At 40.0% G+C, this 13,976-nt stretch overlaps 1 protein-coding gene across 1 annotated transcript in view; it reads left to right on the forward strand.

Moving 5' to 3' along the window:
* KHDRBS2 (KH RNA binding domain containing, signal transduction associated 2) overlaps nt 1-12,436 on the forward strand; it is a 770,603-nt gene extending 758,167 nt beyond the window's left edge. Inside the window, exon 9 of the mRNA XM_052649249.1 lies at nt 12,339-12,436. Within this exon, the coding sequence (XP_052505209.1) occupies nt 12,339-12,436 (98 nt within the window). The remainder of the gene's footprint in view (nt 1-12,338) is intronic.
* The last annotated feature ends 1,540 nt before the right edge of the window (nt 12,437-13,976 follow it).

The raw sequence follows: 13,976 nt of genomic DNA on the forward strand, positions 1-13,976 counted from the left end.
CTGTAACTCTCTTGCTTTTTCCATGACCCAGCGGATGTTGGCAATTTGATCTCTGTTTCCTCTGCCTTTTCTAAAACCAGCTTGAACATCAGGAAATTCATGGTTCACGTATTGCTGAAGCCTGGCTTGGAGAATTTTGAGCATTACTTTACTAGCGTGTGAGATGAGTGCAATTGTGTGACAGTTTGAGCATTCTTTGGCATTGCCTTTCTTTGGGATTGGAACGAAAACTGACCTTTTCCAGTCCTGTGGCCACTGTTGAGTTTTCCAAATTTGCTGACATATTGAGTGCAGCACTTTCACAGCATTATCTTTCACGATTTGAAATAACTCTACTGGAATTCCATCACCTCCACTAGCTTTGTTTGTAATGATGCTTTCTCAGGCCCACTTGACTCCACATTCCAGGATGTCTGGCTCTAGATGAGTGATCACACCATCGTGATTATCCCGGTCGTGAAGATCCTTTTTGTACAGTTCTTCTGTGTATTCTTACCACCTCTTCTTAATATCTTCTGCTTCTGTTAGGTCCATACCATTTCTGTCCTTTATTGAGCCCATCTTTGCATGAAATGTAAAACTAAAAATAGAGCTTCCATGTGCTGTACTGTGCTTAGTCACTCAGTTATATTCAACTTTTTGTGACCCCATGGCCTGTAGCCCTCCAGGCTGTTCTGTCCATGGGTTTCTTCAGGCAAGATACTGGAGAGGGTTGCCATGCCCTCCTTCAGGGGATCTTCCCAACCCAGGTGTCGAATCTGGGTCTCCCACTTTGCTTGCAGATTCTTTACCATCTGAGCCACCAGGGAAGCCCAAGAATACTGGAGTGAGTAGCTAACCCTTCTCCAGGGTATCTTCCTGACCTAGAAATTAAATTGGGATCTCCTGCATTGCAGGTGGATTCTTTACCAGCTGAGCTACCAGGGAAGACCCAGAGCTATCATATGACTCTGCAAATCCACTCGTTGACATGTATCTGGAGAAAAGCATAGTCTGAAAGGAGATATACACCCCAATGCTTATTAGAGCACACTGTTTACAATAGGCAAGGTATGGAAGCAATTTAAATGTCCATCGACATGAAAATGGATAAAGATGTGAATATACATACATAGACACAATGGAATATTACTTAGACATTAAAAACAATGAAATAATACAATTTGCAGCAACATGGATGAACCTAAAGATTTGTCATAGAGTGAAATACGTCAGACAAAGAAAGAGAAATACTGTATGAGATCACTTATATGCAGACTCTTTTAAAAAATGATACAGAACAGAAACAGATTCACTGACTTAGAGAGCAAACTTATGGTTACCAAGTGGAATGGGTGGGGGACAAGGATAGTTAGGGAGTTGGGGTTGACATGTATACACTGCTCTGTTTAAAATGGATAACCAGCAAGAACCTACTGTATAACATAGGAAACTCCACTCAGTATTATGTAATATAAATGGCCGAATAATTTGAAAAGAATAGATACATGAATTACTTTGCTGTACACCTGAAACTAACAACATCATAAATCAACTATAATATAAATTATTTTTAATCAATAAATAAAAAGGAAATAAATAGCACTATCACAAAGGAGAGGGATGTTATACTAATCATTAAGGACTTCACCTAAGAACTTCTTCAAAGACTTAAATGGGTTTCATTGAGGAAAATATCAGTATTCAGAATAAGTTCCTGTCATTATTGACTCAATGGACATGAGTTTGAGTAAATTCAGGGAAATAGTGATGGACAGAGAAGCCTGTTGTGCTGCAGTTCATGAGGTCACAAAGAGTTGGCCACGACTTAGTGACTGAATAACAACAACCTCAATAGCTAAGAGAAGCACTTCAAAATTCCCAAAGACCCAACCCATCTCCGACTTGTGGGAGCTTTACCAGAAATCATCATTCTTAAGATGACCCAAAATAGTAAGTGATCAAAAAATGCAATCTATGACATTTACTCATTGTTAGGGAAAATGCAAGGTTTTTCCCAATATATTAAGCAAAGTGAAATCTTTCATTTGCCAATATTTAATTGGTATCTAAATTTGGGTCTTTTGTACTTGAAGTATTAAACTAATTTATTCTACCAATTCTTTTCCCTAATTGGTACATTTCCATGCAATAATAAAATGACTCCATTTTTAAAAGATTTTAGAGTCTTACCATTATCAATAACATTACTTGTATTTTCAAACCATAGAATTTTTTTCAATAAACAATATAGAATACTTACACACTCTTTACATGATCACCAAATCATCAAATCTAATTTTTTTATAGAATAGAGTCAAGAGTCAGACCATGTTTGACCCTGCATGGAAATCCTTACTAAAAATTTGGGACTTTATCTTAAGTGTGCTACAAGAGCAACTGAACAGGAATAACTAATTGTACTTGGACAAGTCCTTCTCTCAAGAAGATGGAGAAGAATAATGTAAATACACACACAACAGTAGAGAATATATATACATATATACTCTAACTGTATATATATATATATATACACATATAATACATATATATGTATATGTACAATGTGTGTGCATATGTATAATAAAATATATATAATTATGGCATGTACATATATATGTACATATACATGCATAGATGCTTAAAATAATGGAAAAACAAAACAATAACAAGGTAGTTGTATATGTACTCTGGGCAAAGATGATAATGGCTTGGCATGGATAGGATTAGTAGGAATAGAAATAAATGGGTAAACTAAATGGTTGAGAAAAGACAAAGCCTGATGATTGCTTAGATATACTGAGCAAACTTCAGAGGATGCCGAGGGTTTTTGATATGCAACTAGGTAAGTTGTTGTTAATAGTGCTATTCACTAAAATATGAAATTTAGAGCACTAAGTAGCATGCAGAAAGAGTTTAGTTTAAAAAAAAAAATGACTTTGAGACACTTAAAGAGATGTCCTGCAGGCATTTAGATATGCATGTCAGAAGCTCACAATGGGTTTGTGACAATTAAAATACAACATCAATATGTAGATGAAAAGACTTGCCGACTTGTCAAAGATGCCTTTTCACAAGAAAGAGGCAGAACTAGAACCCAAACACAGGCCTGGCTATAGGACTAACAGGTTGTTGTTGCTTAGTTGCTAAGTCATATTCAACTCTTGTTACCCCCATGGACAGAGGAATCTGCCAGGCTCCTCTGTCCATGGGTTAGGACTCATAGGATTTTCATTTGAGCTGAAGGATACATCTGAGTGAGGCCTGTGGCTTCTTTTTGGGTACAAAATAAAGATGCAAAATATTTAAATATAATAGTTTATTCAATAAACAATTACCAAGTACCTATCATGTGAAGTTGCTCAGTCGTGTCTGACTCTTTGTAGTCCCATGGACTGTAGTCTACCAGGCTTCTCTGTCCATGGGATTTTCCAGGCAAGAATACTGGAGTGGGTTGCCATTTCCTTCTCCAGAGGGTCTTCCTGACCCAGGGATCAAACTCAGGTCTCCTGCATTACAGGCAGATGCTTTATCCTATGAGCCATAGAATTTGGAAAGGAATAACTTCATTATTCTCTAAATGGATTATCACAAGTGTTACTTGCTTCTAATTCCAAAGAGATAAGGTGGGAAGATCAGTATATATGTAATTTTGGTGAAGACAGGGGTACATGCAACCAAGCACATATCTTATTCTGAGGGCTTGTGGCAGTCACTTCCTTGGTGGCTCAGACGGTAAAGTGTCTGCCTACAATGCGGGAGACCCCAGTTCAATCCCTGGGTTTGGGAAGATCTCTTGGAGAAGGAAATGGCAATCCACTCCAATATTCTTGCCTGGAAAATCCCATGGACTGAGGAACCTGATAGACTATGGTCCATGGGGTCGCAAATAATCGGACACCACTGAGCGACTTCAATTTCACTTTCTTTGCCAGTCATAAGAATTAATCGTCACTATTAAGAATGTTGGTACTTTTCTAGGCATGAAAAAGTAGAAGAATCGGGCTTATAAAAAAGTTGGTTCCTGAAAATACCTAGATATCTGAAGACCCGTTCTTCTAGTTTTTGCCCAGAGAATGCCTCATTTCTGCTCTCCATCATGCACTTCTTTCAGCAGGTGATAAAAATCAGTAGCTGCAGCAGTACGTGGTTTAGTCCTTGTAGTGGTGGATGGCAAGTGTCAATTTGCAGTTGACACTTCTTAGAACATAACTCATTATGTTCATCTCTGAAAAGAGATGTCGGTCAGTTATGTTCCCCCCTCATTACTCTTCCATTTTACCCTCTGTGTCTTAAAACAATAAACTCTGCAATTACATATAGTGCCAATACAAATTGTGTGAAAGAAATGGTTGAACCTTTAGGTTCCAATATTTCATTAATATTATAAAAAGTTCAGAGCAGATAGGCTGAAAATGACTTTCACTTTGGATAAATATACACCTAGATTTTCCCCTCAGGAAATTCACTTTAAGCAGCCCACATTTTGGTTTACAAAATTAAAGCTACATTCTCACGCATTTAGCTAATCAATTATTTGTTGTTGGACCCACTAATTATTATACAATCAGAGGGGAGTAAAATAAATTGTCTTATTTGTTAACCAAGCAAAGAAAAGTAAAAAGAGAATGGAATGCAGGGGCTTCCTTCAGATAAAAGACAATGAAAAAAAGTGAAGTCACTCAGTCATGTTTGACTCTTTGTGAACCCATGGACTATAGCCCACCAGTCTCCTCCATCCACGGAATTTTCTAGTCAAGAGTACTGGAGTGGATTCCATTTCATTCTACAGGGGATCTTCCCTATCTAGGGATCGAACCCGGGTCTCCCACATTGCAGGTAGACACTTTACCGTCTGACTCACTGGGTGGAAAGATGGTGAGACAATTGCAAATATATATGTTCTGTATTCTTGTAGCACATTTAAGATAAAGTCTCAAATTTTAGCAAGGGATTCCATATATATGTTAGGAAAGCTACTAAACTTTAAAGGAAGACAACACTAGCACCTATCTTGCATGAAAATTGCATTTGCTAATAAAATACATAAAATGCCTAGCACTATACATGACCCCTAGTATCTTCATTTTTTTAAGTAGGATAGATACTTTACAATTAAATAGTGAATATTTGCATTATTATTATAGAGTGTTACAGTCACTAAAAAGCATCTAACTTAACATATTCTCTCTGGGAATAAATAACCATAAAGTAACATGTTCTTAAATATTTGAAAGATGCTTTTAAATAGAATGATATTCCTCTAAGAAATGAGAAATCTGAGTCTGACAAACTGAGTGGCTCAGAGCCAATGTGAACTTTAATCAATCTGTTGGGAAACCAAAGACACTATGACTTGTAATAATAGAGATCAATTTAGGTTTCCACATTAAGGTGTGCTTTTTGCAAACTGGTTTGCAGTATGTGAAAAATAAGTGACAAGAGCTGTCTTTTTGTTGCAGTGTGATTAAAGAAAATTTTGATGTTCTTTTTCATATCTGAGAAATATAAGCAATTAGTTATTTAGCAAAATGTAAGCATAAGAGCTATGCCCTAGATAATCTTTATGATACACTATGTTCTTTCTGAACCACTCTCTAAAGTCAATTTACTTTGAAGATAGCATGTTAAACCTACATCTGGGAACATAAACATTAAAATTTTATTTTCCAGGTAAATAATACAGACTTTTCGTAAATTGACACTTTGTTCCTGAGCTTCGTTTCCCCCCTAACAACCTCAATGTTCATAGTATCTCTACAGCAATCAGAGAACATCATCTTGCAAGTCCTGAGTGCAGACTGGTCATCATGTAATTAACTTCTCCACCTGGTGTTTTGGTATCTATAAGACAGCTCACAGGATATGGCTTAGAATATTATCTACAGCCTTTCAGAAACAACTAAAGGTCCTTGACTATGTTTAATGACTATGTTACTATTATTTAGTCTCCTTAGACTGTTTTCCTTTGCTTCAGCATTTTTCATTTCTCTGATTAAATTTATTCTCTGACTAAAGTTTTCCACAGGCAAAAGGCAGACAGAAGGCATGGTGGGGGCTGGGGGTGTGGGCAAGGATCATAGAATCCTGCTCCATTTTGGTACAAAATAATTAGTACAGGAAATATTTTAAGAAATATGAGTTCTCTGGGTTAAACATGGCCTGAATTTTTAGCCACACCATATGTTTATTCAGAAATTAAGCTATTTGATTCAGTGTTAGAGTTCAATCCAAGTTCAATTGAATGACGGAAGTTAGTAACTCACTTCTGCATGCTTTCCTCAGTGTTTTCCTCAAATGTCTATTACAGCTGTCGTAATTTATGACATCTCATGTTAGTGTTGTCCTGCGATCTCCTCAAGGATCTTTAAACCATCTTCATGTGCAGGGCTTAGTATAAGGACTGGCACATAGGAGATCTAAAGGAAAAACCAGAAAATTTTATTTAATGAATGTTTTATTTGCCTACTTTCCTTCCTATCATATATTGTCAGTCAGTTCAGTCGCTCAGTCCTGTCTGGCTCATTGTGACTCCATGGACTGCAGCATGCCAGGCTCCCTATCCATCACCAACATGTCCATTGAGTCAGTGATGCCATCCAACCATCTCATCCTCTGTCATCCCCTTCACCTCCCACCTTCAATCTTTCCCAGCATCATGGTCTTTTCAAATGAGTCAGTTCTTCACATCAGGTGGCCAAAGTATTGGAGTTTCAGCTTCAGTGTAAGTTCTTCCAATGAATATTCAGGACTAATTTCCTTTAGGATGGACTGATTGGATCTCCTTGCAGTCCAAGGAACTCTCAAGAGTCTCCTCCAACACTACAGTTCAAAAGCATCAATTCTTTGGTGCTCAGCTTTCACTATATACTGTAGAGTGGGAGAGAGTGAAGTCGCTCAGTTGTGTCCAACTCCTAGCGACCCCATGGACTGCAGCCTACCAGGCTCCTCCGTCCATGGGATTTTCCAGGCAAGAGTACTGGAGTGGGTTGCCACTGCCTTCTCCAGTAAAGGTAGTCAAATAAGAACTGTGAAGCCAGTGAGTGCGTTTTGGCTGCTTCTGTTGTGCTAAGCAGGTGAGAGAACCCTGGCTTTCCTATTGGGAACCCTTCTGAACTGCTTAGTCCCTTTGCAGCTGCCACTAGCTGTCAGCCTCCCCATGGATGTTGTCCACGTGCACTTTGAGGTAGTCATTCCTTGTAAACTTCTTATGGCAAAACTGGCATTCTGCCAGTGGACGATTGGGATTATGAGTCATCTTGTGTCGATATACTGTAAGGTACATTAAAATCTGGATTGGGAAACCCAACCAGAAATGGTAGGGATTTGATCAAATCAGTTGAACTCTACTCATATCTTCATTTGCTTTTTCCAGAGTCATAATTCAGTAAACCATTCCAGTAATTTCCAACTTGGCAGTTAGTTTGTTACCTTTCCTAAGGAATAATCTATTTATTTGCTCTACTCATATACATAGAGTAGCTAGTGCTTCTCAGGAAACAATGATCTTAATATTGAAAGAATTTTCCTTCATCATTTTCCAAAAGTAAAAAGAAAGATCTCTAAATTTTCTTGTCTGCAATGATTTTTTAATAGCATCCTTCACAGGAATTGAAACATTTGGCCAGGACCCCGAAATTTGTATGGAGTCCTAATGTATTTTAAATCCACTCTATCTGCTAAATAGAAGAACCCCAAGAAGACAGATAAATTCAAAGTTCACCTAGATCTTTGTAAGTTCACATTTTAGAGAATTTCTATCATTAACACTTTATAATAATTTGTCTATCCCTATGTGCAAGGTTCTATGGTGGACTCAGTTGAAATCACTCTGAATTTCTAAAAAATTACTTATATCTCCTGAATTAATTCAAGAGCTTCTGGTGAGCAATGAGGGTATTGGCTGACAACACAAGGCTCACTGACACACTATATGATTCATGACCAAGGAGACTGTTTATTGAGTCACTGCTTTCCAGTCCAGACCCAAAGACTAAAACTTGAGTGAGAGAAGCTGGCTTCTATTATATTGTGATGACTGTAGACGTGACTGACTATATGTAGCCATTCTGATATTAAGAAAAATATAGACCAAGTAAATATACACAGATAGAAATAATATTTCCCTGACCTTTTATTATTGAAAAGAGGTAAACAATGGGCCCAAGATCTGAATTAAGTGAAATTGATTTCTTCTGCTAATGGTAAGGACTCTTAGACTGGGGAGGACTTCAGTTTGCCTTTTTTGTTAACACTGAAGTGAAATATGGCCTTTGTAGCCTGACACCAAATTAAATCTCAGAGACTGAATTTGGGGTGAAGCAGAAAAGAACAGACTTGGGCCCGTGCCTCCTCCGTCAGTCCGCGGAGGGTCCCGCTGGGCCCGCCAGGCACCCGGCAAATGGGGCCACTCCTTTGCCCTGCGCCTGGCAGGCCCAGTTGTGAGCACAGGGACGGGAAGTGAGGTCGGGCTGCGCAGTCCCGCTGCCTTGAGGAGCCTCCGGCCGCAGCCGGTGTGCGGACACGGCTGGGTCGCCTCGCTCTAGAGCATGTCCCCAGGACTAGAACCTTGGGGTCGGCCTAGAAGGCGGCTCTGCGGAGGTCGGACTAGCGAGATGGGCGGGCTGGGCAACTCCGCTGCACGCGGTGAGGCCGCAGCCCGCCGGCCCTGACCGCGGGCCGACGACTCGGAAGGCTCCAGGGTGGCTGGGCCTGCCGGCGCCCCAGGGCCGCCCCCGTGCCTGCGGCGCCTGTGTTCCCGCCGGCTCCGCCGCGTCTTGGTCTTCCCGTCCCCGTCCCCTGGAGTGCCTGCGCCCCTCGCCTGCGGGCGCGCCGCCCCCAGTCGCGCCCGGCAAAGCTCGGGCCAGCAGGGGGCCAACCTCGCCCACGTCCCCTGTCTGGGGCCGAACTGGCCTCGTCTCGCAGGGGTATAGTCCCCCTGCCTGTTGGCCGGCGGCCCGCCGGGCGGAGTGCCCTTCATGGGCCTGGGGGGAGCTGGGCACTCAGGGCTGAGCGTGAGGGGCAGTACCGGAGTGTTCACCCAGCTCCGGGTACCGGTGCTGGAGGTCGCCAGCCCCGAGAGGGGCACCGCCCCCCACCCAGGGTGACCTCCCCTGTGCTGGAGGCCTCTGGCGGTGAGACCCCGTGGTGGGTCCCGGGGGCCTACTTGCGTCCGGATCATTTTGAACGGCCCAGGGGCCCCTCGTGGTGGCACGCAGCCGCCCCACCTTTACCATCAGTTTGCTGTTCAGGAGAGTTGTTGTTGGAGAAGGCAATGGCAACCCACTCGAGTACTCTTGCCTGGAAAATCCCATGGACGGAAGAACCTGGTAGGCTGCAGTCCATGGGGTCGCTAAGAGTCAGACATGACTGAGCAACTTCACTTCCACTTTCATTTTCATGCATTGGAGAAGGAAATGGCAACCCACTGCACTGTTCTTGCCTGGAGAATCCCAGGGACGGCAGAGCCTGGTGGGCTGCTGTCTATGGGGTCGCACAGAGTCCGATACGACTAAGGCAACTTAGCAGCAGCAGCAGCAGCAGCAGCAGCAGCAGGGTTGTTGTTATTTAGTTGCTAAGTCATATCTGACTCTTTTGTGATCCTATGGAATGTAGCTTGCCAGCTTCCTCCATTCATGGAATTTCTTAGGCAAGAATACCGGAGTGGGTTGTCATTTCTTTCTCCAGGAGACCTTTCTGACCCAGGGATTGAACTGGTGAATTCTACATTGGCAGGCAGACTGTCACTGAGTCACCAGGGAAGCCCCCTGGAGCTTTAGGTAAAGTCAAATAAAACTAAGTCAGTGAATTTTTATTAAACACATGTGCTCTGTGACAAGTCCCCAAGATTATGCCAGTTTAAAAGCTCTGACAAATCTGGGAGTAGATGTGTCAGTTACGACTGTGTTGTTTCGCACCCCCTGGGAAACTTGAAAGCTGTATTATTCACATCTCCTAAAACACACAAATAGCAACTCAGGGATCTTCAGCACCTTAGACCAAATGAAGAAAAAGGTGGTACATTCCCTTTGTTAAAAACAGTAATAGAACAGGGTAGATTTTATTTTCTACCACTAGAGGGTGAAGACATTGACATATTCTTAATAATTCATAGACAAAGTATAAATTCAAATTATATGAGGCTGACAAGGCACTTTGAAGCTTCCAAGCAAGATTTATTTTCCCTCCGTGGCTCAGAGGTTAAAGCATCTGCCTGCAATGTGAGGGACTTGGGTTTGATCCCTCGGTCAGGAAGAGCCCCTGGAGAAGGAAATGGCAAGCCACTCCAGTATTCTTACCTGGAGAATCCCATGGATGGAGGAGCCTGGTGGGCTATAGTCCATGCGGTCTCAAAGAGTCGGACACGACTGAGCGACTTCACTTTCACTTTCCAGTACACCAAGAAATTTTTATTTAACTCCAATCAAGTACACAGACAACATTATTCTCCAAAATGTCTATGTTGAGAAAGTCCAGTAGCTCAGACTTAAGTTCCTGTCTTCAAGAGATACTGTGAAAAAGACCAATACCTACAATCCCCCACCAAAAAGACATGATCTGGAGTGTGGCCTGTAAAAGTCTAGAGTGTAAATATTTTAGGCTTTGCTCCAGTATGGTCACAATCACAAAAGTAATCAAGCAAGTCTTCCTTTGCAGAGAAAAGACAACCACATACAATGTTTTAATAAATAAGCATACTTGTATTCTAATAAAACTGCATTTATTAGAACAGATAGCTGGCCAAATCTGGCTCAAAGATCTTAGTTTTCCAACCCCTGATCCAGGTATATCTATATTCTGACCCAAGGTAACATTTTTCATATTTATTTAGGGTCTCATTTCTATGCCCCAATATATATTGCAGTAAACATAAGCATGTACCTTAAAGGGTCTCCCTCATGGCTCAGATGATAAAGAATAAATAGTGAAAGAGACGAAACCCTTTATTTATCATCTTATATCATTTGTAATGAAGGTATTCTGATGAAGGATATCCTTAGACACCTAATGTTTACCCCTTTAATGCTATTTTCCCCTACATTGATCCAACTTTTGTTCATTTTTCTATATTATAGGTCATTATTCCTTGCCTTATAGTAAGTACAATTTACTTTTTTTCTTATTATGTTTGCTGAAGGCATTTTTAGAGGCACTTGAACTTTCCAGAGGTATATGCCCTCAATCTGCAGTGATTTTCCAGTTATTTCCATTACCACCACCTTTTATATCAGCTATTGATGTCAGTGTATGTCTTTCTAGTAATTCCTCTTCTTATTCCCATACTTCCTCCCACTATAGTCCAGTCTGCTCTCTAATAAAGAACTGAATTCTGATTGAAAGGCCTAGATAACCTAACTTCTGGGACCGTATAAGTCACCACAGACCCCTTGGCCCTTTGGAAAAGCACTACATTTCCCTTCTGGGTACACAGACTTTACAGAAACTATTTTTCACAATACCCAAAAGCTTGGTTGCTTTTCTTGTCTGTTGGCCAGGTCCCAGAACATTAAGGTTACTGGAAGTCAGGTTAAACATAAATGATGAGTTGTCCTAGTGTACTAATATCTCTTTATTTTCCAACTTATTTATTGGAAAAACTGATAGAAGATTTTTCTTTACTGATTTGACTACTGAAACTTACTCTCACTAACTTGGATAGTTTAGCACAATGAACCTCAAACTTGGACCCTGATCAGTGGCCACAACCTTTATGGCATTAGGGACTGGTTTCATGGAAGACAATGTTTCCATGGACCAGGGGTGGGGGAAGGTTTGGGGGTGATTCAAGTGCACTTTATTTCTAACTTAATGCCATGGCTGATCTGACAGGAGGTACCAGTCCATGGCCCAGAGGCTGGGGACCCTTAATCTAGGGAACCATGTAAATAGTGCCAAACCCTGGGTCTCAACCTTTAGAGTTTCGAATCATTTGATTTTGGAGATAGAAAAAAGACATTAGGCATTTTGGTTCTGGTTTGGTTTCAAGATTTCTAGATTATTCTTATGTTAATCAGTGGCTAAAAACTGCTGTTTTCCCCTACCAGTTTCTGTCAGAAGTCTGTGTAAAGAATAAGGAAGGGGTGGTTTACCTTGATGCTCTTCTTTCTTTTTAATATGGACTTTCTGTTTAAACGTTCTTAATGTTCTGTGCTTTGAAAAATGTCATGCTGGCTTATATCCAAGTGGCTGCATTTCAAAATATATGCTTTTTTGGATGATCTCATCATGTGGAACATGTAGTAAGGCTACAGCCTTCAGTGTTAAGATGCTTTACTCTCTTTTCTACTATTGCATTATAAGTAACTGCTTTCAATAACTGTGAAGCAAAGTGAATATTACTGTCTATCTCTTGTTCATAGCTCCAGAAGAATGGGTCACGACTCACTCCAGCCTGAAATCACCTCCATCAAGGTCAGCCCGAGGGGGATACAGGGAGCACCCCTATGGTAGATACTGAGGGTTCTCCTCGCCTGTGACCTCACCTCAAAGATAGTTCATAGCCTGTGGTCTCCACATAAACAACATGACAAGTAATAGTCCTTTTTTTTTGTTCCTATTCTAGGGATAACTGCCCATGATAGCTCCCATATATTTCTTGTATTTTCCCTATACAGCTGGCATGACAATGACACTATTATTATTTTACAAGACAGACTAAAAAAGATGTTGGCAAGCATCGTCTATAAACCATCATTCAGTAGGATGATACTCTCTGGGTTGTTTTCCTTGTTGTATGTAATCTCTCTCTCTCTCTCTCTTTTTTTTTTTTTAATTTAACAAAGAGCATGAATCTCTTAACAGACTTTGAGTCTCAATCAGAAAAATTTTGTTTAAGTTTACTAAAAGACTGTAACACAACATTTGAACTAGCTATAATAAAGTTGTAGATAAGATGTTTTAATCTGTCTTTTAATATCTGTTAGTTAGATGAAGCTGTTTGATATTAAGTTTGTAAATTTAATTTTAAATGTTGTTTTAATGGGGTCGAAAACAGGAAGCTACTGTATGTATGTAGCTAACTGAATTTGTTTAGTGTTTTAACCTGTATTTGTTAAAAAAGAAAACACACACACACACACACACACACACACATAAAGTTCCATGTGTAAGCTTCTCTAAATAGGAAACCACAATTTGTCAAATATGTTTGCCATAATTTGTCAATAAAGCTGAAAGCTTTTGTAAAAACTAAATTTGGAATTACTTGTTTTCTAGCTTTAAATGCCTGCTTTATTTCTTCTTCAAGCTATGCCTAAAATGTTTTCTATTTAAAAATTACAAAAATGAACCCACGCCTGTTTTAAGATATTTGTGTAATACTTTAAAAGTGTACTAATAACTTATGGTTGTTAAATAATTTAAAAGTTAACAAACTAAACTGTTACATGAATCATGGTTAGTAGATACTAATGTATAACATGCTAATGGAAAAAAATGGATTTAGAATAATAAATGGATTTTAAACTATCCTCTAAGCTTTATCTTGCTAAACACAAACTCTGGTTGACTTGTTTGCATTAGCTTGTCTCTCGTGAGAAAGAGTAATGGAGTATAAAGAGGTAAGATTACTACTTACCACTGTCTAAATGCCTAGTTCTTCAACCTTTGAGTTTCCCGCACATTAAATATCCCATCCAACATGTTAGCATTGTGTAGATTCACGTTATTGTTTTCACTCAAAGGAATATGTGGTCTTCATTTGCGTAGTTTACAACAATTTGTTTTGACAAACAAATCATCAGTGTCACTGGCCACTTGTTGCTATTCAACCTCAAAAACTTTATTTGTAATTTTCAGTGCTAAATATCACCTCCCTTGAAGGCAGTTTAGAGGGCTGATATTTCTTTTGAGACTATCAGACTTGATGGCTGATGATTGTTAACGAAATATGTCGCAGGACTCAAAGGATGACTAAACGTTAAAACAGGTAACACTAATAGTAACTCTGTAATTTTGCTATGCAACAGTAATGTTAAATATTCTCAGTTATTAAGTTC

Source organism: Budorcas taxicolor, chromosome 11 (assembly GCF_023091745.1).
Source record: "Budorcas taxicolor isolate Tak-1 chromosome 11, Takin1.1, whole genome shotgun sequence".
NCBI lineage: Eukaryota > Metazoa > Chordata > Mammalia > Artiodactyla > Bovidae > Budorcas > Budorcas taxicolor.